The sequence below is a fragment of the Dunckerocampus dactyliophorus genome, chromosome 8, assembly GCF_027744805.1.
Source record: "Dunckerocampus dactyliophorus isolate RoL2022-P2 chromosome 8, RoL_Ddac_1.1, whole genome shotgun sequence".
NCBI lineage: Eukaryota > Metazoa > Chordata > Actinopteri > Syngnathiformes > Syngnathidae > Dunckerocampus > Dunckerocampus dactyliophorus.
This window is the reverse complement of record NC_072826.1, coordinates 12,203,669-12,229,219: the sequence shown is the minus strand read 5'-3', so window position 1 is coordinate 12,229,219 and position 25,551 is coordinate 12,203,669. Positions and strand designations below refer to the sequence as shown.

At 41.2% G+C, this 25,551-nt stretch overlaps 1 protein-coding gene across 14 annotated transcripts in view; it reads left to right on the top strand.

The window, feature by feature from the left end:
- Nucleotides 1–25,551, top strand: part of LOC129185860 (eukaryotic translation initiation factor 4 gamma 3-like) — a 47,258-nt gene that overhangs the window by 8,848 nt on the left and 12,859 nt on the right. For 4 of the 14 annotated variants that reach the window (XM_054783417.1, XM_054783420.1, XM_054783414.1 and 1 more), the window contains exons 2-17: nucleotides 3,568–3,640; nucleotides 6,104–6,271; nucleotides 7,159–7,248; nucleotides 10,105–10,137; nucleotides 12,138–12,158; nucleotides 16,745–16,924; nucleotides 17,557–17,668; nucleotides 17,768–17,928; nucleotides 18,118–18,252; nucleotides 18,515–18,680; nucleotides 18,904–19,656; nucleotides 21,035–21,123; nucleotides 21,573–21,846; nucleotides 21,926–22,050; nucleotides 23,314–23,433; nucleotides 24,060–24,215. In XM_054783417.1, the coding sequence (XP_054639392.1) occupies nucleotides 3,568–3,640; nucleotides 6,104–6,271; nucleotides 7,159–7,248; nucleotides 10,105–10,137; nucleotides 12,138–12,158; nucleotides 16,745–16,924; nucleotides 17,557–17,668; nucleotides 17,768–17,928; nucleotides 18,118–18,252; nucleotides 18,515–18,680; nucleotides 18,904–19,656; nucleotides 21,035–21,123; nucleotides 21,573–21,846; nucleotides 21,926–22,050; nucleotides 23,314–23,433; nucleotides 24,060–24,215 (2,656 nt within the window). The remainder of the gene's footprint in view (nucleotides 1–3,567; nucleotides 3,641–6,103; nucleotides 6,272–7,158; nucleotides 7,249–10,104; nucleotides 10,138–12,137; nucleotides 12,159–16,744; nucleotides 16,925–17,556; nucleotides 17,669–17,767; nucleotides 17,929–18,117; nucleotides 18,253–18,514; nucleotides 18,681–18,903; nucleotides 19,657–21,034; nucleotides 21,124–21,572; nucleotides 21,847–21,925; nucleotides 22,051–23,313; nucleotides 23,434–24,059; nucleotides 24,216–25,551) is intronic. The other 10 variants (XM_054783426.1, XM_054783424.1, XM_054783415.1 and 7 more) reach the window with 9 other exon arrangements.

Here is a 25,551-nt window from a genome sequence, read left to right as displayed (position 1 = left end):
AGTTTGTATGGAAGCCTAATAAGGCAGCAAACTACTTTTGTTGGGCCTGAATTTCTTGCACCCTTTGTCGGTAGCTGCCAAACATTGAACTACCAGTCGTCATTAATTTTGTTAATGGTGATTGTTGAATCAGTGAAACTACACAAGATCGAAAGTTGTTGAATTGATTTCCCTTATCATTATGAAAGTTTGACATGTTTTCACAAATGAACATTTCCTCCTTATTTTTACTTCCTTAGACTGCCTTACAGTTAAACATTAACCACTGATCACTGATTGGCTTTGTGAGAGTTGAATCGACCAAGCTTGAACCTATTGTTTGTGCTGCAGATGCAGGCAATGAAAGCTTTGTTAGCACCACTTGCGTGTATGCGTGTGTATTTGGGAAAGAATGAGCGAAAGGCGAGTGGGCCAGCAGGGAGAGAGAGCGTTTGTGTTTGCACCATCTGGGACATCTCCGCTCACTTCCTGTGCCTCGTTTCGTGTTTTCGCTGCTTGGAGAGTTCCAGGTAGCCCGCTTCATACAGAGGAGACCACGTCGGATCTCTCGCGTTGCGTCAATAGATTTCTTTGTGTGTGTGTGCGTGTGTGTTTGTGTGTGTGATTATTTGATTGGTTGCGGTCGTAGCTGCACGACCCTAATTTGTTGGTTTATTGTGCTACTACACCTCTTCAGCTCCAAATTCAACCTTTTTTTTTTTTTACCCAAAAATATACTAAGAACACCATCGGCTAGCATGTGTTACCAATAGTGGTTTAAAAGTAGAGATTGATCAAATAAATATCTATTTTCACAGTTCGAAGTTGAAGTTTGTCAAAATGTTCATTCGGCCTGAGTGGTTTTAATGGCGTTCATGGGTTTTACTCACCGCTGATATTTGCTATTATGCGACTGACAATTTGGTGTAATCGTGTGGTTATAATTGGCTATGCATTCTGAGTTCTGTACATTCTATACATTTTATACAGAAAAAAACTCTCACCTCCACAGACCCCACTCTTTCTTATGCTGACCTTGCACATGTGTGTTTGTGTGTGTGTATATACACATCCGAGTAACGTATCTTCACATTTGGTCCGTATACCCATAATTATCTATATAATATAATTTCGTCTCTATATTTATAATCTATTCAGAATGCCCATATCTGAATATACTGAATACATTTAGTCTGGTTTGAATATTCATAACTATGCATATGATATATGGACATCTGTATTTGTCTATATTCATACATACCCATAATTAGCCATTATTTAAAGTAGTATTTCATTTAAAAAGATGAGGCAAAAGAGACAACAGGTTTTGGGTGCATTGAAAACGAAATCATTGGTATGGCACATCACTACCAGGACCAGGACAATCAATGTTACACTTTTTCCTCGTCAGAGAGTAAAACTTTGTTCCACCTTTTAATGTCCCATTTTTGGTGCTCTCGTCCAGTTTCCATATGAGCACTTTTGTGGCGTTGGAAGGAGATGAGGCCGTTGAAGGCGTTATATATTTTTATATATATATATATATATATATACAGTATATATATATAGTTAAAACGCTTCTCTTGCAGATGGCGTTTGATGGTTATTTGACTGTACTGGTGCCGAGTACAGTCAAATAACAACCTTTATTTGGGCTGAGGATCGTCCCGAGTCTTGATGAGCAGCCAATTGGATCCTCCAGGTCAAGGCTGGTGACATTTTTTGGGTCTACTACTTGACTTTTTGGTTCTATAGCTCTTTTCTAAGAAGTTTAAAATGAATTACTGATCTTACTGTGTCTAACCTCAGCAGCAACGGCCTGCCTTGCTTATGCAGCTCAACAATCCGAACACATTCAAAGAGAGAAAGATTGTTTGCCATCAAGAGATCATGACAGTTTGAGTACCTGACAGAAAATGACATTGAATCCACATTTTTGCAAAAAAAATGTTTTTTATTTTTAAAGGCTGTGGTCTTAAACATTTGGTCAGCAGATTAATAGCCTATTTCACTATAATGGTTGTTTGCAATAAATTACTTACTCAACATTTTTTTTTTGTCTCACATTTCTTCTTTTAACATTTTGAAGCTCTACTTAGAACCTCCTTAAAATCTAACAGTGCAAAATGTAAATTATTGCAATTTTTCAACTGGTCTTAACATTTTGATCAGGAGTGTATATCATTGTATCAGTTCTTTGACAAATGGTGTCAGAAGTGGGATGTTTAGCTGTGAGGCTATTTATAGCATGTCCAGTTGGAATGACCCTGTTGTGTTGAGGCTCTATATAAAAAAAAACAAATATACGGAATTCCTATTTGCCAATCGGGCAACTAAAGGGTTGAGAAGAAAGGCTTTTATCAACTTAAACCAATGTCTAAATGTCTTAGCAGTGAAACATGCAGCAAGTGCAGTTCTGAAATTTTAACTTGTTTTTAAACAATAGATATCTTGATGTCTTTTTCGCCCAGATTGTTTTTTTTTTCTTCTTCAATTGGGTTACTTAAAATGGTCAGCAGCACTCAACATCAGAAGCTGCTGCCTGAATTGTTTGTTTGCCGCTGAAAAAACATGTCCGTGTGAATGACGAGCAAATTGGAGGCCGGGAAACGTGTTCATCACCAGCCAAGACATCACAGTCAGTTCCCAGAAGTGTGCTAGAATAAGATGCCACCTTTACAATCATTGAACACATTTACATGACATTAGGATCAATTATTGCACTAAAGAGTGAAACCAGATTTTTGAAATACATGTTAGACACTTTAGACAGCGTTTTCAGGCTAGACTTTCTTTGTATGGTTTGATTTACGCTAAAGTCAAATACCAACAAATGCACATGAAAAAAGAAGACAAAGCCAGATAAAAATGCATCTTGTGCCCGATTTAGGACAGACAAGGAGATTTTTTTTGTGGCTCTCTTCTTTCAAAAAGCAGTCTTGCTTTGATTCTCCCTCCTTCATAGACAGGTGTTAGCGTGGGGACGAAGGCCTAGGAGAACAATGAGGGATGACTCGAACCACTTTAGTTTCCTCAAAGGCACGTGACTTTGAGGGACAACCTCTTCTATCTGCCCATTCAAAGTGCTGCTTGGCAGCTGTTCAAACTGATCCTTGGTAGATTTGAACAAGTCATAACAGGACATTTTACTGTTTAATTATAGTGTGTCTGCCATTCCCTTGGACAGGCACAGCAGTTTGCCCATCTTTGCACATTTACCCCAGCTTGTCCCGAAATCCATTTCACATTTTCCCTTTCACACTTTGAAAACAGTGAAAGGTACATGGTGTACTCTCAGAGAGGAGGGCTTGTTTGGTGGGGCGGGGCGGTTGGGGAATCCTTGAAATAAAACTCAGCAAGCTGTTGAGCTTCGAGGAAATCCCTTTTGTGTATAAAAGTCTGCTTTATCGTGGACAACATATTGATTGATTGTGTGTCATTTTTGCAGACGTACAACTTCCCACCTTGAGTACCAAATCCCCTCATGTGGCTTTGTCTTTGATACATGCTCGCTTGAAAACCTCATAAAAGACCAAAACAGTTCCATGTATCATAACCCCAGTTTTCCTTAAAATGCACCTTTTCCAGAATTCCTCGGGTTCCGCAATCACTGGATGACAGAATCTTCTCCACACAGCCTGGCGTGGCTGCCGTCTATAGCGTGAGTCTCCACACACACACACACACACACACACACACACACACACACACACCTGTATGCATTCAGCTGTGCTTGATGCCCCATTTCACACTAAAATTAAACTGAGCAGTAAACACTGGTACTATATCAGTAACATATATCCATTTCTACTAATAACCACAATTATGTGTTATTGAGCACAAATATGCATTGCCGCATGGCGCCTATTACAGATGGGTATTGTACACTCTGTACAGCAATTAAAGTTGAGCAATCTGTATTCTTGCTTATTCAAACCAAATGTGAATACAGCTGCAAGGAAGTGATTATTTGAAGGGTATGGTGGATGATCACTGTAAGATTTTACAATTAAAGCTTTGCCCATAGCGCAAAGCATTTGTTCTGTGCAAGAGGACGAGGGGTTTGCTTTTCCCCTCATCTTACGGATCCTATACAACTACCCCTCCCCCACCCCATCACTCCATATGTTCTCAGAATCAGTCAGTCGCCCAAAGCAAAGCAGGCTCCTCCCCTAGCAACGCCAGCTAGATTAGTTGCTTTATCCCAGGTCATGTGAGGGAAATGGGCCACACAAAGAAGCTGGAGACCTGCAGAAAAGGATGGCTGCTGCTCCTGAGGCCTCTGGCCCACAGCCGCATCGCAGTGCTCCTGTTTAACTTGAATGTCGGTGTTGGAAGATGGCAAAAAAGGCCCATTTGAAAGAAGAGTTGTGTTTAAATGTTCGGGTGTCTTGTCCCCTCCCTGCTGCGTTCTTCCTGCGGTGTGCTCTCATTCTGTGGTGTGTCAGGCACTCGAGAACAGTGCCAGCTTACAGCTGCTGCAGCCAAGACCCCTCCTGCCACACTGCCGTCCCAAAAGTTGAGCCCATTATCATCCTTGAAAACATTGACACGTAACTCGCATAACACAGCTTCTTTTTTATTCTACCTGTTACAGCAATAGAATACAACACATAGAAGTGCAGTTTGCATGCGTAGGCATAATTGTAAATAAATTAAACACTGAACTAATATTAATATTCGGACTTTAGTAATTGTTTTTTGGGGGGGGTATATATATATATATGCACACACACGTATATAGATTTTTTATATATATATATATATAATATTGAGCAGCCACCTGCAGGTGAGGGCTATCGACGTGGAATTGGCGCAGAGTGTATTTGAATTGGAAAATTATTCAAGCTTTTTTTAAATTCAATTTTTAAATTTCACCTCAAACTCCAAGATAACTTTACAACAAAATAAACAAAAATAATATAATGCAGTCATCGTCGTTACATTGCGTTTGAAATATTGCTCTCTCTCTCTCTCTATCATGTTTTTCAAAAATTAATAAATCGTCGTCGTTAGACTCTTCTAAAAGAGGTAGTGTTCTGTGGGAGGTGTAGAATTAAGCAGACCTATTAACTCTTCATAAACTTTAATCACACACTCTGTCCGGGTTGTATAACTTAGCTTTCCATTTAGCTTTATCTCCCCAGTGTCTAACTCTTCCTATGGTGGTCCCAACGCTGCCTCTGTTGGTCCCATTAGCAGTGTCACAGTGCCCTCTACTGGTCAAGCATGTACAGGAGCAGTATAAATACTGATTGAGCGACTACAAGGCAAAATAAAATGAAATATAGACCAGTCGGCTTGTGTTTGTATCCGTGTATGTTCGCTAGTCGAGTGTTGGTAAGTTGGGGACCTAGTGTATTTAGAAAGTTTTCTATGCTGTAACTAAGAAAATACTTCATTTATTCATATTGAATTTTATTTCACGGAAATTCACTTATGACAGTCGGGTCTGGAACCTACAAGAGAGCTCCAACAGGGATGCTGAAGAGCCGCATGCGGAGATGTGGGTTGCCTAGCCCTGGCATAGTCCAACAGAAACTGGACATGTACTGTAAATGCCCCGAAAGTTAATATCTCTAGACAAGTTTTAATACAGGACGATCTGCACACTCTGATTGGCTGGTCTTGCTTCTTGCACACAGATCCTGTAAAATTGATCCATCAGAGCTGTAACAGAAGATCTGGCATTTAACCACCTTTGTCTTTTACACAGAACCCAGTAAAAAAAAAAAAAAAAAAAATATATATATATATATACACACACACACACACACACACACACACTCTGTGTACAGTATATATATTGCCTTAACTTTCACAAAGCTGATGTGATGTATACAATACTTTCAAATTGCTTTCAACACAACAGGGTGGGAGAAGTGAGCCGTGGGTGGTCAATTTTACCAATTTATCCACTTTTTTCATCAAGTACCACTACAAGTTGTTTGATTTCATTGTATCAAGTGTAAACCTCTTGATAGATGTATTCATGATAGATGCATTCTGTGTTCTTCCTGCTATAAAGTTGGGAATAATTTAGGGAAATGGTGTCATATCAGTGTATGCTTTTTATTAGTAGCACCGATTGTATGTAACCACTTAACTGCTTTATGTGATCCAGCTCCCCAGGCATGCTGGCCCCCCGTACAACGCTCACGACATCACAAAGGGACACGCAAATTTGGCGGGCACGCCGCCCGGTCATGCCCACTCCCCGGCGCTCTCTCAGGTATCAGTACCCACAGCTCCCTCATATCGCTACCCCAAGGGCTGGGAGACAGGCGGAGGGGTGAGTTTGTGTGACCGTGTGCGCCGTCATCCTCTTTGCACATTCATTTTTGCACTTGTCTGTTTTGTTTGTGTTTAAGTACATGTTTTTCCTGAATTAAAAAATACAATTTATATGAAGAATATTGTTACAAGCTGCAAGGAACATAGATGTGAGACTATTGGAATGTACTGTACCTGTTGTAGGATGCCGTTCTGATGATCAAAAATACATGCATGCCACATAACTGCCACATAAGTCTACTTTAAAACATTAATTGTACGCATATATTAATGACATTTCTGCTGTTAAATCTGTCTTATAACAGGAAAGATATCACCATATTTATATGAGACAGACAATATATAATTGTCCTTTTTATGGAACAGAATGTGCATGTTGCATGTGCAGAATGGAATTGGATACTGCTACAAACACAGCTAATACCAAACAAACCACAAATGAGGCACATTTAGGAACATCAGCGTTACGTTGCTGCTATCTCTCAACTTCCCTGGAAATTTTTGAGGGCTTCAGAGTTCTAGCCCACTGTGTGGCTTTGGAGCAGCTCTGGTCTTAACATTTTATAAATAGCACGTCAGCCAGCACACTCTTAAATGGGCACAACCACACTGACAGTAGCTTGGAGAAAAAAAAGATAAACCCGCCAGCACCTGGCTCCACTGAGCATGAGATGAGTAATAAAAGCAGTGCAGTACTTGCAGAGCTTCAGGGTACCGCTTTGCAAAGGCCATCAACCCCAATTTAAATACATTTCTTGTAGCAGCATCCAAATACAGTTGATGCCACAAGTGCTGTTGCCCATAAGGCTGTGACTGATGAAGTGTGTCTTTTTAATTGTAACACACCACCTGACTTGTCCTTCTTATGTATTCCCACTCTTACAGTCTCCATACAACCCTGGGCAGAATGCTGGTTCAGCTCCTCTAGTGTATTCTCAGACGCAGCCAATGAATGCACAGCCACAGAGTCGCCCGGTGAGTGTCACCCCCATAACCACACACCAGTAAAAGTCTGAAATTTTCTGATTTGCTGAAGGAGGTCTCACTGTCCTATATAGCCAATAAGGAGGACTTGACTCTTAAAGGAGGTTGACCTTTTCCTTTTCCTGATACGACCGATTTTGTGTTCAGTACCACAGAGTCTGGATGCATTTCTGTAATGGCTTGCTATACTGAGGATGGTCTGGTCCCATTCCACTTGTGAATATAATTTACGATACTCTGTACAAAGTTTTACATTTTTGCGTTTTAAAGTCCACTCTGTGCGAGTTCATTGTAAAGTTAAATCAATGATGTACATGCACTGTATGTTTTTGTCATCTCTGAAGGGACTCTGTAGAACGCTTCAAATGTATCATTCCGGGCTGGTAAATTCCCTAACAAAATGAAAACGGCTAAATTGTTCTAGTTTTTAAAAATGGAGACAAACATCAATTCACAAACTACCGACCAGCGTCCTCATTACCCCAATTTTCAAAAATAATTGAAAAGCTATTCAACAACAAGTTGGACAAATTTATTAATAAGAATGAATTACCAACGGACAGCTAATATGGATACAGAACTAACATTTCAACTTCCATGGCGCTAATTGGAATCACTGAGAAAATTATCAATGCTATAGACTGTCAAAAGTGCGCAGCTGCAGTATTATGGATTTGACAAACTCCTTCGATACAATTAATCACAATACCCTAATTACAAAATTAGAACGATAGGAATCAGAGGATTAGCTTTGAACTGGGTTAATAGCTACTGAACAGACAGGAGGCAATATGTGAAGCTTGGAGAATATACATCTGCGAGCTTGAAGGTATCGTGCGGCGTACCACAGGAGTCAATACTGGGACTAAAACTGTTCAATCTATACATAAATGACATCTGTAAAGTCACAAAGGACTTGAAACTGGTATTATTTGCAGATGATGTAACCGCATTCTGCTCTGGAGATAGCACACAGGAACTAATGAAAAAAATCACAGAGGAATTAACTTTACTAAAAAGATGATTCGATAATAATAGACTATCCCTAAACTTAAGTAAAACTAAAATAATGCCATTTGGTAAGTGCAAAAAGCATAAACATGCGCAAACATAAATTGACGACGTAGACATTGACAGGGTAAACAAAACAAAAATAGATTTCTCGGGGTCGTAATAGATAATAATATGAACTGGAAATCTCACATTAAAAAGATACAACATAAAGTGGCTAGAAATACCTCAATACTGAATAAAGCAAAATTGGTTCTAGACCAAAAATCATTCCATACTCTCTACTGCTCTCTGGTATTACCGTATTTAACTTATTGTGTGGAGATATGGGGAAACAACTATAAAAGTACACATCACTCACTAACTATGCTACAAAAAAGGTCAGTTAGGATGATCCATAATGCTAAAACTTTCAAACAGCTAAAATTATGCATAAAGCTAAAAATAACATCTTACCCAAAAACGTACAACAATTCTTCTCAACAAAAGAGGAGAAATATGATCTTAGGAAAAAATTAAACCTAAAACACTAATATGCACGGACAACACTAAAAACCTTCAGCATTTCTGTGTGTGGAATCAAGTTGTGGAGTGGATTGAGTAAGGAACTCAAACAATGCACTAAAATGAGCGATTTCAAGAAACGGTACAAGCAGTTGATGTTACGGTACAAGGAAGAACCTGAACCACTGTGCACATGCAATGCTATGTCTAACCAGTCTTACATTGACAGCTATTTCATCAGCTATTATCAATTTATTACCATCATTAAGTTGGTTGTACATTGTATAAATATATTGCAACTGAGGTGAAACGGATGAGAGGTAGGATTAAATAAGAGTTGCTTCTTGCTACTCCTTTTTGGACATGCGGAATTGTGAATTGTGTTATGTGATGTGCTCCAGTGATTTTGCAGACTGGACTGTCAAAGATGGCGTGTAGAATTTTAATGCTTAAAACGGCATTAACAACAATTCACCGTGCTTTCCTTGTTTGTGTCCAAAACCTCCACGAAGCAAGATTCTTCAAAAGGTGTGCTTGGATGAGTTTGTCATGGAAAAAGCCCATCAAACACAACAAGCTACAAAGGGGCAACAAAATTTTTATCAGTTCCCGCACATCCTTAAAAAGTCTTAAATGCAAATTTTGTTTTTCAAGGCCTTAAAAAGTCTTAAATTGTCCGAACTGTCTTGCATTTTCGAAAGGTAGGAATTGTAGATCAGTAGATCAATAACTATTGAAGTTTTCAGGGTTCCCCATACATTCATGCATTTATTCTGTTCGCCCTCTCTCATAAACAAAGTATAATGACTGTGGCGGTATGCATCCTAACGCCGCTTCTGCCAGGGGGAGCGTAAGAGGCAGGGAGAACTTTCAATATTAGTGCAGACCTGCCAACATGTATGAATTTGTTGTACTCATCATGCAATTCCACTTTAGGATATGCTTGCATGATTCACCATTGGTTTCAGTTTCAAGTTCAGTCTGTACAGTACAGATAGATAAATATACATTATCAGTTTCTCAATAGTATTTCAATGCTTCATTTTTGTCTTCATTTTTCCATTTGGATATCTTGACAATGTCTTAAAAGCTTAAAAATTGTGCAGATTGCTTCTTTATTTCTTTCCCCGATTTCCTATAAGTGGAAATGTGCCCCACGACTTTTGTCTATTGTTGTTTAGTCCGTTTGATTGCGAAATGGTGCAGCTTCTTGCCTCATGCAGCTTTGTCGCTCAGTTTTTCTTGTACCATTTTCCACATTGTTCATCTCTGTGTCCCTTGTGCGGCCACTGCTTCACTCTCCCCGCTGGACCTCCTCTGCACTCCGACCAGTTTGCTACGGGCCCGCGACCGACCCACCATCAGGTACATACTGGCCTTAATATCTTAATTTAACAACATCATTTAGGGTATTTAATGGTGGGTGTCTATCGATCTCCAGTATGGTGCACCTGTAGGCTTGTACAGCTTGATAATGCAATGCACAATAATTAAGATTTATTTTTCCGTATGCAAACATGACGGTAATATTTAGTATTTCATTGAATTTACTCTTCAAATGATAGTGTATGGTATGTAATCAGTGGAAATGCTACTATATTTTGAAGACTGATTCTTGGAGCAATATTGTTACTCAATGGGTCTCACTTGCCAACAACTTGTTTTCATATTTATTGTTAAAATGAATGGTATGGTCTTAAGCCATAATATACTGTATTCAAGCAAAAAAGAGACCATATGCCTTTTGTAAACCAGTTTTTTTGTTTTTCAAGGGGGAAATAAGATTGATTAGGAAAAATAACACATTCGTCTCCTGTGATTCAGTGTCATTAAATTATGAAGGAAGGCCATGTTAAGGAGGTCATACTTGGCTGTGTAAATCTGTGTTTTCACCTTGTGGATGCTAACATGTCTGAGTGCTGATAGCACACTTTGTGTTTGTGCAACTTGCCGAGTCATGCCTTCCACACTCTGTCATCCAGACGTCCGTTGGCAGCCTCTGATCACTTCTCTGTGCTGTTTCTGACTATATCTCGTATGAGGTCAAAGAGTGTTGGCGTTGTGCTGGCGTTAATGTGAGCACTCACACACATACACATACACACACACACACACACACACACACACACACACAGTGCATGCACTGGCTGTCACTGTCGCTATGCTCTGTTGTGCCGCCACGGAAGTGGAGTTGGAAAGCAGATGAAGCCAAACAGTGGCCTTTTTATTCCAATGGAGAAACGTCCATTGTGCCCTTGTAAGACACTCGATGTGCAGCAGTGAGAAAATCCATTGGCTTGGTCAAGAGTGGGTCCTGAAACAAGCATTAGTTTTGTGTCATGTATTTGATGTGGATAACATCGTTTCAATTTCAATCACATCCTTTGTGTGAGTGCGTTTGTATGTGCTCCCAAAAAGGCAAAGGAGGTGGAAAATATCATTTTCCAATAGAGGCTTTGATCCAAAGAGCTTTTGTCCGTTTGATTTACCCCAAAGTTTTGACACGTGTGCTTGTTTTATACTGTTGAGATATCTCAAGATGAGTTGAGATTTGGCCATATCCTCCTCAGCTGATGAAATTTGGAGTAGGATTTCCATTTATTAAAATTTATTTTGAAGCTTAACACCCCATGAGAGATTTGGTGTACTAGAAATCGAACACAGTCCTTGCTGTGAAGCTGGTTGACTTCCAAGTTGTTCTAATTTCAGTTTTCCCATTGGAATTAAGGATATAATAACTGAATTAATTACATGACATTGGTCATATAGTGAGCAGACAGAACCTCTGCTATGTCACAATAAGTTAAATGTTTTGTTGTATGGTCATCATCACACTTGTCCTCTTTGCAAGATCAAGTTTTGAATAGATGACATCATTCAAAGATAAGCGATCAAGGCTGTGTAGTGTGTTTTTCATCTACAAGCCACCACAAGAGACTAGCCTGTTATTATTAGTGTAGATATGGTGTATAGGATGCGCCGCAATTAGAAGTCTGTCTGCAACATCACTCTGATCACCAACACTTGGATACTTGTAGCAGCTAACAGACATGTTGTGTCATCATTAGGGCTCCAACATGCCATGCCACTTTAGGAGAATGTCAGAGAGAGAGTGAGTGAGTGAGGGATACCCCTTCAAAATCTGTGTGCGTCTGTGATAGTGTGTGTGCCCTGTGTCGACAAGCCGATAACTTCTGATTGTTCCTGCTCAGCTTTTTCCACTCCACCTCCCACTCAGTGCTGCTCGTATTTTTGTCCCGAGTGGTCTATGACAGGTTGATGGAAGTGTGTGTGTGTGTGTGTGCGTGTGTGTGTGGCTGCAGTCTCACCGGTGCAATTGGCTTTTTCTCTTTCCTGCTCTCAAGGGAGGATTCAGGCCCATCCAGGTAACACGTTTGCCTCTTCTGCCCCAGCAGACCTGCATGGCATGATGATGATGAGGGTTCATCCCCAAACAATGCCTTCCCTCTCCGTGCGTTTAATGTGATGGACCCCTTTTGTCGTCTTCTTTGTCTTTGCAGAGGAGCACTTTGGTTTTTGTCTATTCATGGCCATTTTTGTGTTCCTCATGTATAACTCATGTCTTAACGAGCTTGCGCATATTCACAAAAAGCATGCCGAATGAAAGAGACACATGTAATGTTATATGTTCTAGTTGTTGGGGTTTCTTTTAGTTCACATTTCATTTTTTCTGTTTCTGTTAGCAACCCCTTGCCTGTTGCCTGGATGCAGATCTAGAGGTGTTCCAGTGATTTATTTAAAGCCCTCTTTGCAAGACGTTTTTTTTTTTCTGATGGCTGATACCCATCTGGGTGAACAGCTTTTCTGAGTCATTTGTCTGTTCCTGATAATCAACACTTCCTAGGTCACTTCCCCGAATTCCACTGAGCTGTTTTCAACAACGGTGTACAACCTGATTTATTGTTATTGGCATTTCCTTGTTCTGTGTTTCTCCAGCTCTTTTTACTACACAATTAAGATCTTCGTTGTTGGGGGCACACATACAGTGGTCTGAAAGTGTTTGCATCCTCCCTGTTTTTTTTGCATGTTTGTCCCACTTACATGTTTCAGATCATCAAACAAATTTAAATGTTAGTGAATGACAACACAACTGAACGCAAAATGCAGTTTGTTTAATTAAATTTTATTATTAAGGGAGAAAATCCAAACATACATGGTCCTGGGGAAATAATGATTGCGCCCTAAACCTAATAACTGGTTGGGCCACCATTAGCAGCAACAACTGCAATCAAGCTTTTGCGATAACTTGCAATTAGTCTCTTCCAGCACTGTAGCGGAATTTTGGCCAACTCATCTTGGCAGAATTGTTGTAATTCAGCCACATTGGAGGGTTTTTGAGCGTGAACTGCCTTTTTAAGGTCATGCAACAGCATTTCCGTAGGATTCAGGTCAGGACTTTGACTAGGCCACTCCAAGCTTCATTTTGTTTTTCTTCAGCCATTCAGAGATGGACTTGCTGGTGTGTTTTGGATCATGAGATGAACGCAGCTTGTCTTCACGAACAGATGGCCGGACATTTTCCTTCAGGATTTTTTGGTAGACAGCAGAATTCATGGTTCCATTTATCACAGCAAATCTTGCCAGTCCTGAAGCAGCAAAACAGCCACAGACCGTCACTCTACCACTACCATATTTTACTGTTGGTATGATGTTTTTTTCTGAAATTCTGCGTTATTTTTACGCCAGATGTAATGAGGGGGATTGTTTTCGGGCAAAATTGAGAAGAGCCTTAATGTTCTGTTTGTTAAGCAGTGGTTTTCGTCTTGGAACTCTGTCATGCAGGCCTTTTTGCCCAGTGTCTTTCCCAGTGTCATGAACACTGACCTTAAATGAGGCAAGTGAGGATGAGTCGTTGCTGCGCTTTTGGGGTAATATTGGTTAGCCGGTCACTCCTGGGAAGGTTCATCACTGGTCCATGTTTTTGACATTTGTGGATAATGGCTCTCACTGTGGTTTGCTGAAGTCCCAAAGCATTAGAAATGGCTTTATCACCTTTTCCAGACTGATAGATCCCAATTAATTACAGTTATGTTTTAAGGGGGAGCAATCACTTTTTCATACAGGGCAATGTAGGTAGTAGTAGACATAGTAATAAATGTAGTAAATAATGTAGTAATAAAAAGTTTGATTTAAAAACTGCATTTTGTGTTAAGTTGTGTTGTCACTGACTAATATTTAAATTTGTTTGATGATCTGAAACATTTAAGTGTGATAAACATTCAAAAAAATCAGGAAGGCGGCAAACACGTTTCACACCACTATATCCGTCATGGTTTTTCCCTCAAACTGATTTCTGCAAAATCCCCAAATCAGTACAAGTGCTTGACTGGGGAAAAAAAAAAAACCTAACGACGTGACAAGTAGAAGAATTGTCATCAATAAGGCAGAAAGCAATGATCAATTTCACTTTTGGCTGACTTGTTTTGCCTTTTAGAAAGTGCTTTAAAAATTGTTGCATATGGAATACAGTGGAAAATCCCAAATCAAACGTGATGCTGGTTGTTCTAATAGGAAAGTGAATAGATTTGTTACCTGAGATTGGCTGGCAACCAGTCCAGGGTGTACCCCGCCTCTCGCCCAAAGTCAGCCGGGGTAGGCTTCAGCAGTTGAAAACACAATGCAACTGTGGTAAAAAGTCACATTCGGAGTCCGAAGACCAGAAATTAGCTAGCTACCGCCAGTGACAGCTAGGCAAAGCGTGTAAACTAAGATGCAAGAAAAATCTAACAGTAATAGGTTTGATAAGGGAGTGATCAAACACACTGTAATCGATTGGTGTAGCCTGTGTCAAGCTGTCAAACTGAAGCAATTGAGGTTCTACAAACTAGTGTTGATTCTCGACAAAGTGTGTCCCTTGTCGGCAAAATACGGAGTTGGCAACCCTGCGTTACACAGCACACATGTAGGGTTTGCCGCCGCACGTTGATCGTTTTTTGTGATCAGCTTTGAAAGGCATTTATGGGCATATGCTGATCACATGTTTTTTACGGAAATCGGCCAATACTAATCGGTGGCCGATCGATCGGAGCACCCCTAATAAAAATTGTTCTGCTAAGGGAGCTGAGAAAGGTTGCTTTGGTACCAGCCCTTGCAGGGTTCATTTGCAGAGAGTTCATATTCAGTCAGCTCAAATTGATAAACTGTAAACCAGGGGTCGCTAAGCCGTTGATTGCGATTGACCATTCGATCTTTGGGACCTACCCGGTCGATTGGTCTTGTAAATTCCTAAATTATATTTTTAGATTTAGTGCAGGCACTGTTCAGGGCAGACTTCATGTGTTTTACGCCAGGCACCTTGTAGGGCAGGTAGGTGTCCTTAGAACCTATGGCCCATTCGAGCCATCGGGGCTGCTGCTGTTGAAATGTACATATATTTTTTGTCTGTTTGTGTTGTTGGTAAAATACATTACATTACACACATCAATGTCAAATCAGGCCGCAGTGGTTAGCATGTTAGCAACACAGTCAGGAGATGGGAAGATCTGGGTTTGAATCTCCGTTGGGCATCTCTGTGTGGAGTTTGCATGTTCTCCCCGTGCGTGCGTGGGTTTTCTCCGGGTACTTCGGTTTCCTCCCACATTACAAAAACATGCATGTTAGGTTAATTGGCGACTCAAAATTTTCCATAGGTATGAATGTTTGCTTGTTTGTCTATATGTGCCCTGCGATTGATTGACTGGCGACCAGTCCAGGGTGTATCCCACCTCTAGCCTGAGGTCAGCTGGGATAGGCTCCAGCATACCCACGACCCTAGTGAGGATAAGCCCATCAAACATTCTACTGCATCTGGAGCGGCTGTGTGGATGAGCTGCTCCAGCGAATTTTCTTAAATCACATACAGTCATAGCTGTCTGCTACAATTGTGAAAATATTAGGAAAAATAAATGCATTATCACATCAGTGCTCTCCCGTCCTGGAGAGTGACCAACAGACACGCATTTTGACCACTGAACACGCCCGTACGCCTCGCCGCTCTCTACGGCAATAGGTACAATTAGAAAAAGCAAGTAGGCCACTTCAAGAGTCTTTGCAATGTAAATGTAAACATTTCAATGGTGAGATTAAGGTAGCCTACCACTCGAGGTCTTGAGGAGGTTTTATTTGAGACAAGATTCTATTGTGTAACACCAACCACTGAATTACTGGTAACCTTTATTTAAAAAGAGGCCTGGGAAGTGTCAAACTGGCAATTTAGCCGACTGTCTACTTAATGAGCTGGTACAGATTTCTGCCTAAAAAGAGCTTCAATGTGGTTACACAAAGCTTCTGTGATGTCACAGTAGGACCCTTCTTCTGTGTGTATGCGATGTAATCTCCCTTTATTGTAGTTATGATAAAATAAATTCTATTGTAGTAATTTTAGTTACTTATTAAATACTGCTCTTAACCATAAAATCACCGTTATTTGGTGTATTTATATGAAATTGAAGATGCCATGGGGCTTTTTGTCCTTTTGAGTGTTTGGTGCATATTATTTGAATGCTCAACAACGTTCAGCAGAAGGAATCCTGTACATTTTTACTTCTGCCAAACTTGAAAGTGTAGGGCGAGAGGTACGGGTGGTGTTAGTATGTTGGTCGGTCAGCGTTAGACAGTACAGTTGTACAGTTTTGGTGAAAATGGGTTTACATTGTACTTGCATTCAGGCCAGGTGGGACAGTGATCCATCAGATGATGCTATTGTGGAAAAAGATGCTGGGGATGCATATCACTGCCACCGACAGGACTGTAGTAGAACAGTATTGCCTGGAACATCAAACGAGCCAGTGCACTTCTAGTTCTTTTTCCATTACTTTATCATAGAAAAGCTGCTATATTTGGGAAATTTAGCTGATGAATGGTGACTGAATGGGATTACACTATAGAAAATGGATGGATGAAATTTGTATGACAAATACAGACCACTGCCTCCCTTACCCAGTGTTTCTCGTTGTCTCGTGTTTTACTTCAGTTTTTCCAGAGGGCTCAGATGCAGACAGCGAGGCCCACCATCCCCACAAACACCCCCACCATACGGCCTGGATCACAGGCTCCCACAGCTGCAGTCTACCCCACTAATCAGGCAATCATGATGACCATGGCGCCCATGCCCTTTCCTTCCCCGCAGGCTGCACAGTACTACATCTCACAGGTGAGGCACGGCCACTGAACTGGATGTAAACACATTACAACCGGTTCTCTTCAAGCTTCTCGATGTTTTTCATGGAAAAAGATGCATAAAGAAAACACATAATTATCATTGTTTACCTTTCAATAATACAAGTACAATTTGTACCAATTGGAGTAACTACAACAAAGGACTTTCAGGACAGTTCTGCTTCGTTGCTGGGTCATTTAAGTAAAGAGTTTGGCTTCTCAAAACAATATGCATTCAAAAGAGTAATACATTTGCATCATAAAAATGCCTCCTCAAAAAAATCAGACCTCACAAATCGCTCAGCTTTATATTTGTCTCCCGCCGTGTCCCTGTGCACTGTCGGCTCTCTATTTGTGTGTATGTGATGAAGACGCTCGTATCTTCTGCTGTGGAATACACCTAAACAAGATGGCTGCGGCGCTCCATCACGGATGAGGATGCGAGCGTCTTCATCACATACACACGAATGGAGAGGCGACAGTGCAAAAGGACAAGGGAGTAGACAAATAGAACACAGAGCAACTTGTGAGGTCTGACTTTTTTGAGGAGGCATTTTTTTGCTTGCTTGCATACTTCAAGCTCATTCTGTCCCTCTTGTCCTTATCAATGTATTTGTTTCCCTGCAGTATCGACACAGCACGCCCTACGTGGCGCCTCCTCAGCAGTATTCTGTCCAGCCCCCAGGGTCTGGCACCTTCTATCCAGGTCCAGGACCAGGGGAGTACCCTGCCCCCTATCGTGAGTTTTTCAAGTCAACGCTAAGGAGCAGTACACCGCTTGCCACCATTCCCTCAAAATAATAAATGCTCTGTTTTTTCTTTTGCTGTGACTGCTCAGATCCCCTCAGGTATCACCCACCCGTATCACCGTCTGTCGCCGCCCCTGTTCCCACAGCTGGCCCACCATATTACCCAGGCCAGACTGTGTACCCTGCCTCATCACCCATCATAGTGCCTACACCACAGCAACCTCCACCAGCCAAGCGTGAGAAGAAAACAGTGAGTATCTTAGTAGTTTACCTCTTTACATGAATGAAAGACAGCCCTAAATGTTGTGATTAAAAATGTATCCAGTATTTACAATTTTTGAAAGACACTACTGTAGCATTAGCTCCCCCTATCTATTAAATACACAGGTAAGGTTCTTAGACCTGTATGCTTTAGTGAGGTGTGTTTTTTGCGCCATTGTCCTCCCAGATTCGTATCTGTGACCCCAATCAGGGTGGAAGGGACATCACTGAGGAGATCATGGCAGGGGTCTCAGGGAGCAGGAACTCAACGCCCCCTATCGGCCCTCCTTCCTCCACTCCTACACCCCCTCAGGTAGGGCTCAAGTACTGCTTTAAGAACAGCTCAGCATCTGAAACTTCAACCTCTTACTTTTACTCCTCTTTCATCCGTCTTTCTTGTCATCTTACTGACTTCTAATATAAACGACACCCCATTGGACTGCTAATCTCTGCTTAATTTTGCTTCTGAGCTGCTTTGCTTTGTGTGTCAATGTTGGCTTGCGTCTCTGTGTCTTTTTGTTTAGTTGTTATGGCCGCACCCTCATTATGCTCACATTTTCTACCTCAAATCACAGCAGCAGCTGAGCAGCAGGCAAACTCCGGAGCTGCAGCCGCCCTCGCAGCCTCCTCAGCCACAGCATGCCGCTTCTGGAGGCTTTGCATTGAAGTCCCCTCTGCCACAGCAGCCGCACCCACAGCAAGTAGTGACAACTGGGGCTCCAGATGCCAAACCAGGGCCAGGTGTGCCTCTCCTTGCTCTAAATAATTTGGAATCTCAAAAGTCAGACAAAAATTCTGTATGTTTGGAAACATGCTTTTCCCATAGAAAATAAAAAAAAATAGTAATCCGTTCCAATGTCAAACTGTTATCATCAGAAAACCTTTATTGATAAAACCATATCCCAACATTACTTATGACAGCGGTTCAACTGAAGTTTAACTTTAGTACTTTTCCTTCTTCCAGATACGACCCCAAAATTGGAGCCATTTGACCAAAAGTCTTCCTCACCCGGGCTCCTGCATCCGGAAGCTCCTTCAGAGACACCGGAGGCCAGCGCTCCTGTATCAGAAACCTCTTCCACTGTTGAACCAGAGCTTGCCTTCCCTGCGATAGTCCTGCCCACAATGGTCAATGCCGGTGACCGTCCCTCCTCGACCTCCTCAGCCTCCTCTCCCTCCCCCTCTGGTGGGGACCACAGCCATTCTTTGGCATCACCTCTTATTCCCAACACAGACAAGCCTCTCTCAGATGTGCCCCCACGGACTCTGACCGTCTCGCCATCGCTGGCTCCCAAGGCTGTGAATGGTCTTGCAGACCCTGAGGCTGAAGTGGACTCCCCAGCTCACGAAACACCACCTCTCTCCTCCCCAGCTGCAGCACTTCCTCTCGCTTCTTCTCCTGCTTTCCAGGAAAATTCCTCTTCAGGAATGTTGCCCTCTGATGTCAGGCCAGAGGTGCCCATTGCTGCTGAGCTCTCTCCCATGGCATCTTTGGCCGTGGTGCCAGTCGCCCTGACTTCAAGCCCCGCCCCAGCTTTGCAGGTTATGCCTCCACCTGGCCTTCCACCTTTGGTGCAGGCTACAGCAGAGGCAGATGAGTCGAAGAAGGCCCTAGACAGTAAGGACCTGGTCTCCAGAGTGGGAGCTGAGGTACATAGCGGCTTGACTGAAGCAGACTCACAGCATAATTCACTCACCAGGAAGAGCCCCACTACAGGTACATACAGAAGATTGTACTGCATCTGTGAACCCCCACGGGTCTGTGAGTCATTAGTCAGGTGTCTAAAAAGGTTTTTTTTACAATAAATTTATTAAGTTACGGCGTATCATTAAAAACTGCATAAATGCTGCTATAAATAGGAACCACTAAGCCAATAAAAGAAACATTCTGAGCCAATAACTTTCACTAGGGTTAGTGGATTAGGGTTAGTGAATTTAAAGCTCTAACATTTCTGTGAGGCACCAGGTGAATTGCTCACTTTGCTCGGGACACACTATGTGTGCAACTTCTGCATTTTATCTACAGTAAATAGCACAATGGATGCTTAAGTCCTTGCACTTCATCAAGGGATGCAAAGGCCAGACTAGCTAAACACAGAAAATATGATATGTTATATGGAGTTTGATTTGATCGAGAACAGTTACAAAAGGGCAAAAAGTGTCATCTGTCTTCAGGTGCTTGCAAATGAATTCATGAAGCCAATGCTTAACGCTATTACAATGTTCACTTTTCTTAAATTTTGAATAACAGACAGTAAGTAATCTCAATGTTACTGTCATGTTAAAGTTGAAACAAGATTGAAGAGTTTTATTGTCATATGCACAGTAAAACAGGTAGTTATACTACGCAATGAAATTCTTATTCTGTTCATTCTCCCAAAAAATGAAAGAAAACACAAGAAAATGAATAAGAAAGGAAACATAGCAAAGGAAACATTAATACCAATAAATTAAGCAACAAGATCAGACGAGACATTAATACCAATAAATAAATAAATAAAGTCTTATGAGTGTGTGTTGCGTGCGGTGTGTGTGAGTGCCTGTCTGATGACTGTTCCAGTCTTGCTACTATTTATATCTGTTTCCGCTTTGAGATTTGTTACTTGAAAATTTGAATTTGTTTAAGATAATTATTATTAAACAGGTCTGAAGTATTTTGGTTGTAATCTTTGAAATATAAATCATTTCTATGGCATGTAGTACAATGGCAGATTTTTTATTATTTTTATTTTTATTTTAATTATTATTATTTTTTTTATCAGCATGAGTATTCTGAAGGGGGTCCTTAGAAAAATTTCTTTCCTGTAAGGGGTCCATGGCTCCAAAAAGTTTCAGAACCCCGGTTTTAAAGCACTGTGCTGTATTTGAGAAATGATAATAATATAAATTATATTAATGTATATTGTAATGTAGGAGGGGACCAATGGTGAGACCTTTTAGTCTTGTATATCAAATGGCATTGAAAGCATTAAATATAGTTGTATGTTTTCAAAGCATTCAGATGTACACCTATGTGAAAACTATCCATGTTTGAAATGCGTATTGTTTGATGAAACAAAAAGGACACATTTTAATGTTTTGACTTTCATTTGCAGTAAATCAAACCTCTTCTGCTATACCAAAGACCTGGAGGAAACCAAATGAAGTGATCCACTCTACAGATGCCGCTCTGAAGGAGAAGGAGGTAGGAGAAGATGCCAGGACATTTTTGACATAGTTTCTCTTTTGTTTCATAGTTTCTCTTTCGTTTTTCAAATCAAATACCTGAGAATGTCAGCATATCTAAGGAGCAGGACAGAGGGAGTGAGGAAGGAGAGGAAAGGCACAATAAATCATGCGGCAAATGTTGCCATATGTGGCAGAGGAAAGCAGTTAGATGTGACTTTTTAGTGGAGCAAGGTGTTATCCATCATCCTCACTGCTCATTCAGCACACAGTTTGTAAATTCAGCTCTGTCCCTGCTCTTCATTTTTGAGCTGTTGCAGAGTATCACACACCTCACAACTTGTTGAACTGCACAGAAAGTAATGTTCAGCTCTTGGTAGAAATGCATTATCTTGGATGAATAAGACACAGAGAAGGACAGGCGACGGGGTTATACAGGTAATCTATAAGAACTAAATCTTGCTACAGGACGAGCGCCGACCCATAGATCCGGTCGTTGTGGATCTGGCACTGCTGGGCGACCCAGCGGCCCCACCATCAGTCTTCACCTCCACCACTACTCCAGATCCTGCCAGAAGCCCCGACGCTGACAGCAAGCTGGCTGCCCCAGAGGAGAACGGTGAGATTGAACCGGAGCCTTTAAGGAACGGGGCAGGCCACACCTCAGAGACTGAGAGCAGTGACAGCGGAGTCTCGCCCGGAGACAAAGATAATGCCACCGGGGCCTCACAGGACCTAGAAGGTTAGAGACGGGCCTACTTCTACTCAGAACTGTTGATATGATTTTATGTAATGTATTTCTCTTTGATTACATGGTCCAGACCTGGCAGAACCCTGCAGGAAGCGGCAGTATGACAGGGATGTGCTGTTGAGCTTCCAGTTCATGCCTGCCTGTGTACAGAAGCCAGAGGGTCTCCCGCCAATCAGTGATGTGGTGCTCGACAAGGTGAGCAAATTATTTAGCTGCGTGCTTACGATGATCACAATAAAGGTAAACCACGACAATAAAGGTATACCACTACAAGTACACCACAAGTCAAATACTGATAGACGTGGCAGTAGCATCTTACTTCGTGCTGGTTTTCAGCACAAAGAGCTGAGTTTTGTCTTGGTTGTGACATTTTTATGCAGGATAGCAGTGCTGTTCAGAAGTGTATGCATGCTTGTTATTGATTTTTAAACAGTACAACTCTGTGTATTTCCTGACCTTCCCCATGCCTGGAGGCTTGCGTTGCTATGGTAAGAAAAAAATCCCATGAACCAGTTGTACAAGAGTAGAGACCAGCAGCGTAGCACCTTCAATTATTATAATGGGGACAGTCTGCTTCTGTATCTTAAGATTAGATTTGAGGTGAACTAAACACACAGTCACTTTATTTGGTTTCTATCTTTCTGAAGACACACTGCTTTATCTGCTTGAATGTTTAACATGCCAAAAAGGCAGTCTGTGTAGTTTCGATATGGCTTTATGTTTAACACTTGCAGCTCACAACTGGATTGTGGGGTCTGCTGAAATCCTGTTTTGAATAAAATCACACTCCCATTATGTCACACTTGGCAGCATTAAGATTACGTGCCCCACCCCAGCGAAAAGAGCCTCTAAACTGGCTGATGTGAAGTCTGGTAGTTTCAGATCTTACAGAAAGACTAGAGGAGAGGTTAAGGACAATGAGTTGACTGATTTTTTTTTCTTCCCCTCTCCTCCCCCCACAATCATTTTTCTCACTCCTGGGTTCCTTTTTTTTCTTGCACATCTGGTTCGGACTTCTCTCACTGGAAAACCCGCTGAGCAGGACTCATAACGTCCAGCCTGTATTGTAAAAACACACCAAGCAAAAAAAAAACAAAAAAAAAACAGCTACTAATATAGTATGGCTGTCATTTACCAGCAGTCACCTTCAGGCTGGCACTTGATCCGAACCTGTGCACGTAGCCTCTTTTAGTCTTTTTGTGACATTTCAGCAGCGTATAAGATATGATGAACTTTATTTATTTATCCCACATTTGGAAAATTCTATGGCTGCAGTATAAAGTATAAAATTTACAATAGTAAATATGGCTAAAATCAAACATGGAATGAAAGTAATACAATAAGAGTAACAAATTAATGAATAACACACATATTGCATAAAGAGAAGACATTGCACAGCAGAAAAAAGCAGTGCTCCCCCTGCTGTTGGGAATTCATTCTCATGTCATTGTGGTGCAGATGAACCAAAATAAGCTGCCTTCTCGAGTGGTGGATCCCCGGGTGATTTCCAGGGGACCCGATTTCACACCGGCCTTTGCCGACTTTGGCAGACAGATGAGCAGCGCACGAGGCGCTATGGTGAGTTGCACGTGTACCCAGGATGTCAGTCAATGACTGATATGTAAGAAATGTTTCCAGTCAAAGTTTAATCGTAACTGCAAGCTTACGCTTACTGGATTAGCAAAATATCTGTCCATGACAGAGGTTACTCCTGACCTTTTCTTTTGTAAAGTGGATGGCAGGTTCCTGATTTTTCAGCCAAATTTGACACCCGCCAATCATTAAACTCAACTGCTGTACTAATCAAGTAAAGAAGAAATGTCATGTAAACACTCCTTCAGTCTTTACATGACTGTTGTATTAGGGGGAACCCTCTGGCCCCCAAGTTAATTTCAATGTTATCTTATTTTACATACAGTGCCGGATCACAACAAAAGTAGTTTAAGGATACCTGTCATATAGAACAGGTCTACGCCTTGCCCTTTTATTAAACAAACTAAATAGCCTGATGTTATTAGTCTTATTGCACAAACGCATGTCATTTCTGTGTCTTTGTTGTTGGCCAGTCATCTGTTCTTTTGTGGAGAGTGGAGGAGTGATCGCATTAGTTATATGATAAGTTTTTATTTTGATTTTGTGGGTTAGTTTGGAGTCTTTCTACTTATTGTATTATCAACACCCTGTTTTTGTTGTCGCACTTGCAGCTAATGAGCATGGGCACGCGGCGGCCTCCCCCCAGGAAAATCATCATGAACATGTCAGTGAACGACGAGGTTCAGCTGAAAAGATCAGAGAATGCCTGGAAGCCGGGGGCAAAGCGGGAGTGTGTGGTTGAGGACCCTGAGACACTGAAGACACAGGTAGTAAAAGCACACAGGCACCAACCAACAACTCCCACAGTAACTGGGACAGATCATATAATGTACAATAGATGTGTGAATGTATATGTAAGATCCGTTAGTATCGGCTGACCCACATGATCGGCCAGTATAGGCATAAAAATAAAAATTAGGTACAGTAATTCCTCGTTTATTGCGGTTAATTGGTTGCAGACTCAACCGTGATAAGTGAATTTACGCAAAGTAGGATTCCTTCTTTATAAATGAAATATTTTTGTAGTTAGGCATAGCGCCACACCAACCATATGAAATACCAACCATATAGTCAAATTCGCATTACCTAATATAGTAGATAAAATAAGAGAAAATAAGCCATTTAAGACAGTTTTCCTTGAAGAGGAGCAGAATCAATGGCAGACAGAGTCGGGGGTTCAGAGTTGAGTTTTAGGTTATGTGGGCTATGGCCACAACAGTAACCCGTGTTATGATGATTATGATTATTGTGCCTGTTGTGAAATAATTTAAACCTGAAGTAAAACCTGGTTGTTTAAGTGTGGTGCTTGGGTGGTGGTCTCACTGAACAATTACTAACACCCAGTGACCAATGTAGTACTACATTCACAAGTTGGTGGTCTTAATGGCTTATACTGTATTTGTATTTTAGTTCATGTAGCCATTTTTATGCTTGAAAATGCTTAATTTGGCAAAAGACATGTACAATTTGTTTAAATATGCATAACCATACATATATATATTTTTTTACTAAAAATAGTCAGGCCACAGTCAACCACAAAACAGCATCATTTGTTAATTCATGTTTGAAAAACTGTAATAGAGTGAGGGAGCGATGCTCGAACTGCGATGTCGTGAGGGACGACTATCTGTTTTTCTGCCAATAATGACATCAGCATGCAAGTGATGATGGGCTGATTGTATCAGTCCAGCGTTTCAGACTTGGCACTTTACTTTGTTTTGTACGGATGTGTGCTTGAAATGTGCATCTTTCCAAATCGTATACTTACCAGCATTATTTACAACTAGGTACTTTTTATTAATATTTAATCCTATTTCGCGGAAATTGACTTATCACAGACGGGTCTCGAAGCCATTAACCGCCATAAACGAGGGACGACTGTACAGTGTTTATTTGTGAGATGCATCCAATGGCATCATAGTAAAAGAAGCATTATATTTGCATTCATTACACGAGATGTGACGTGACATTACTTTGAGGGAAGAGTTGCTGCCCATATTGGTATTGGAATTGGAAGTGCTGAACATTATCGGTATGCTGGATATCGGTAAGAAAGCCGAGCATCTCTACTTTTATGGAATACATTTTATAAGCAGTCTTCCA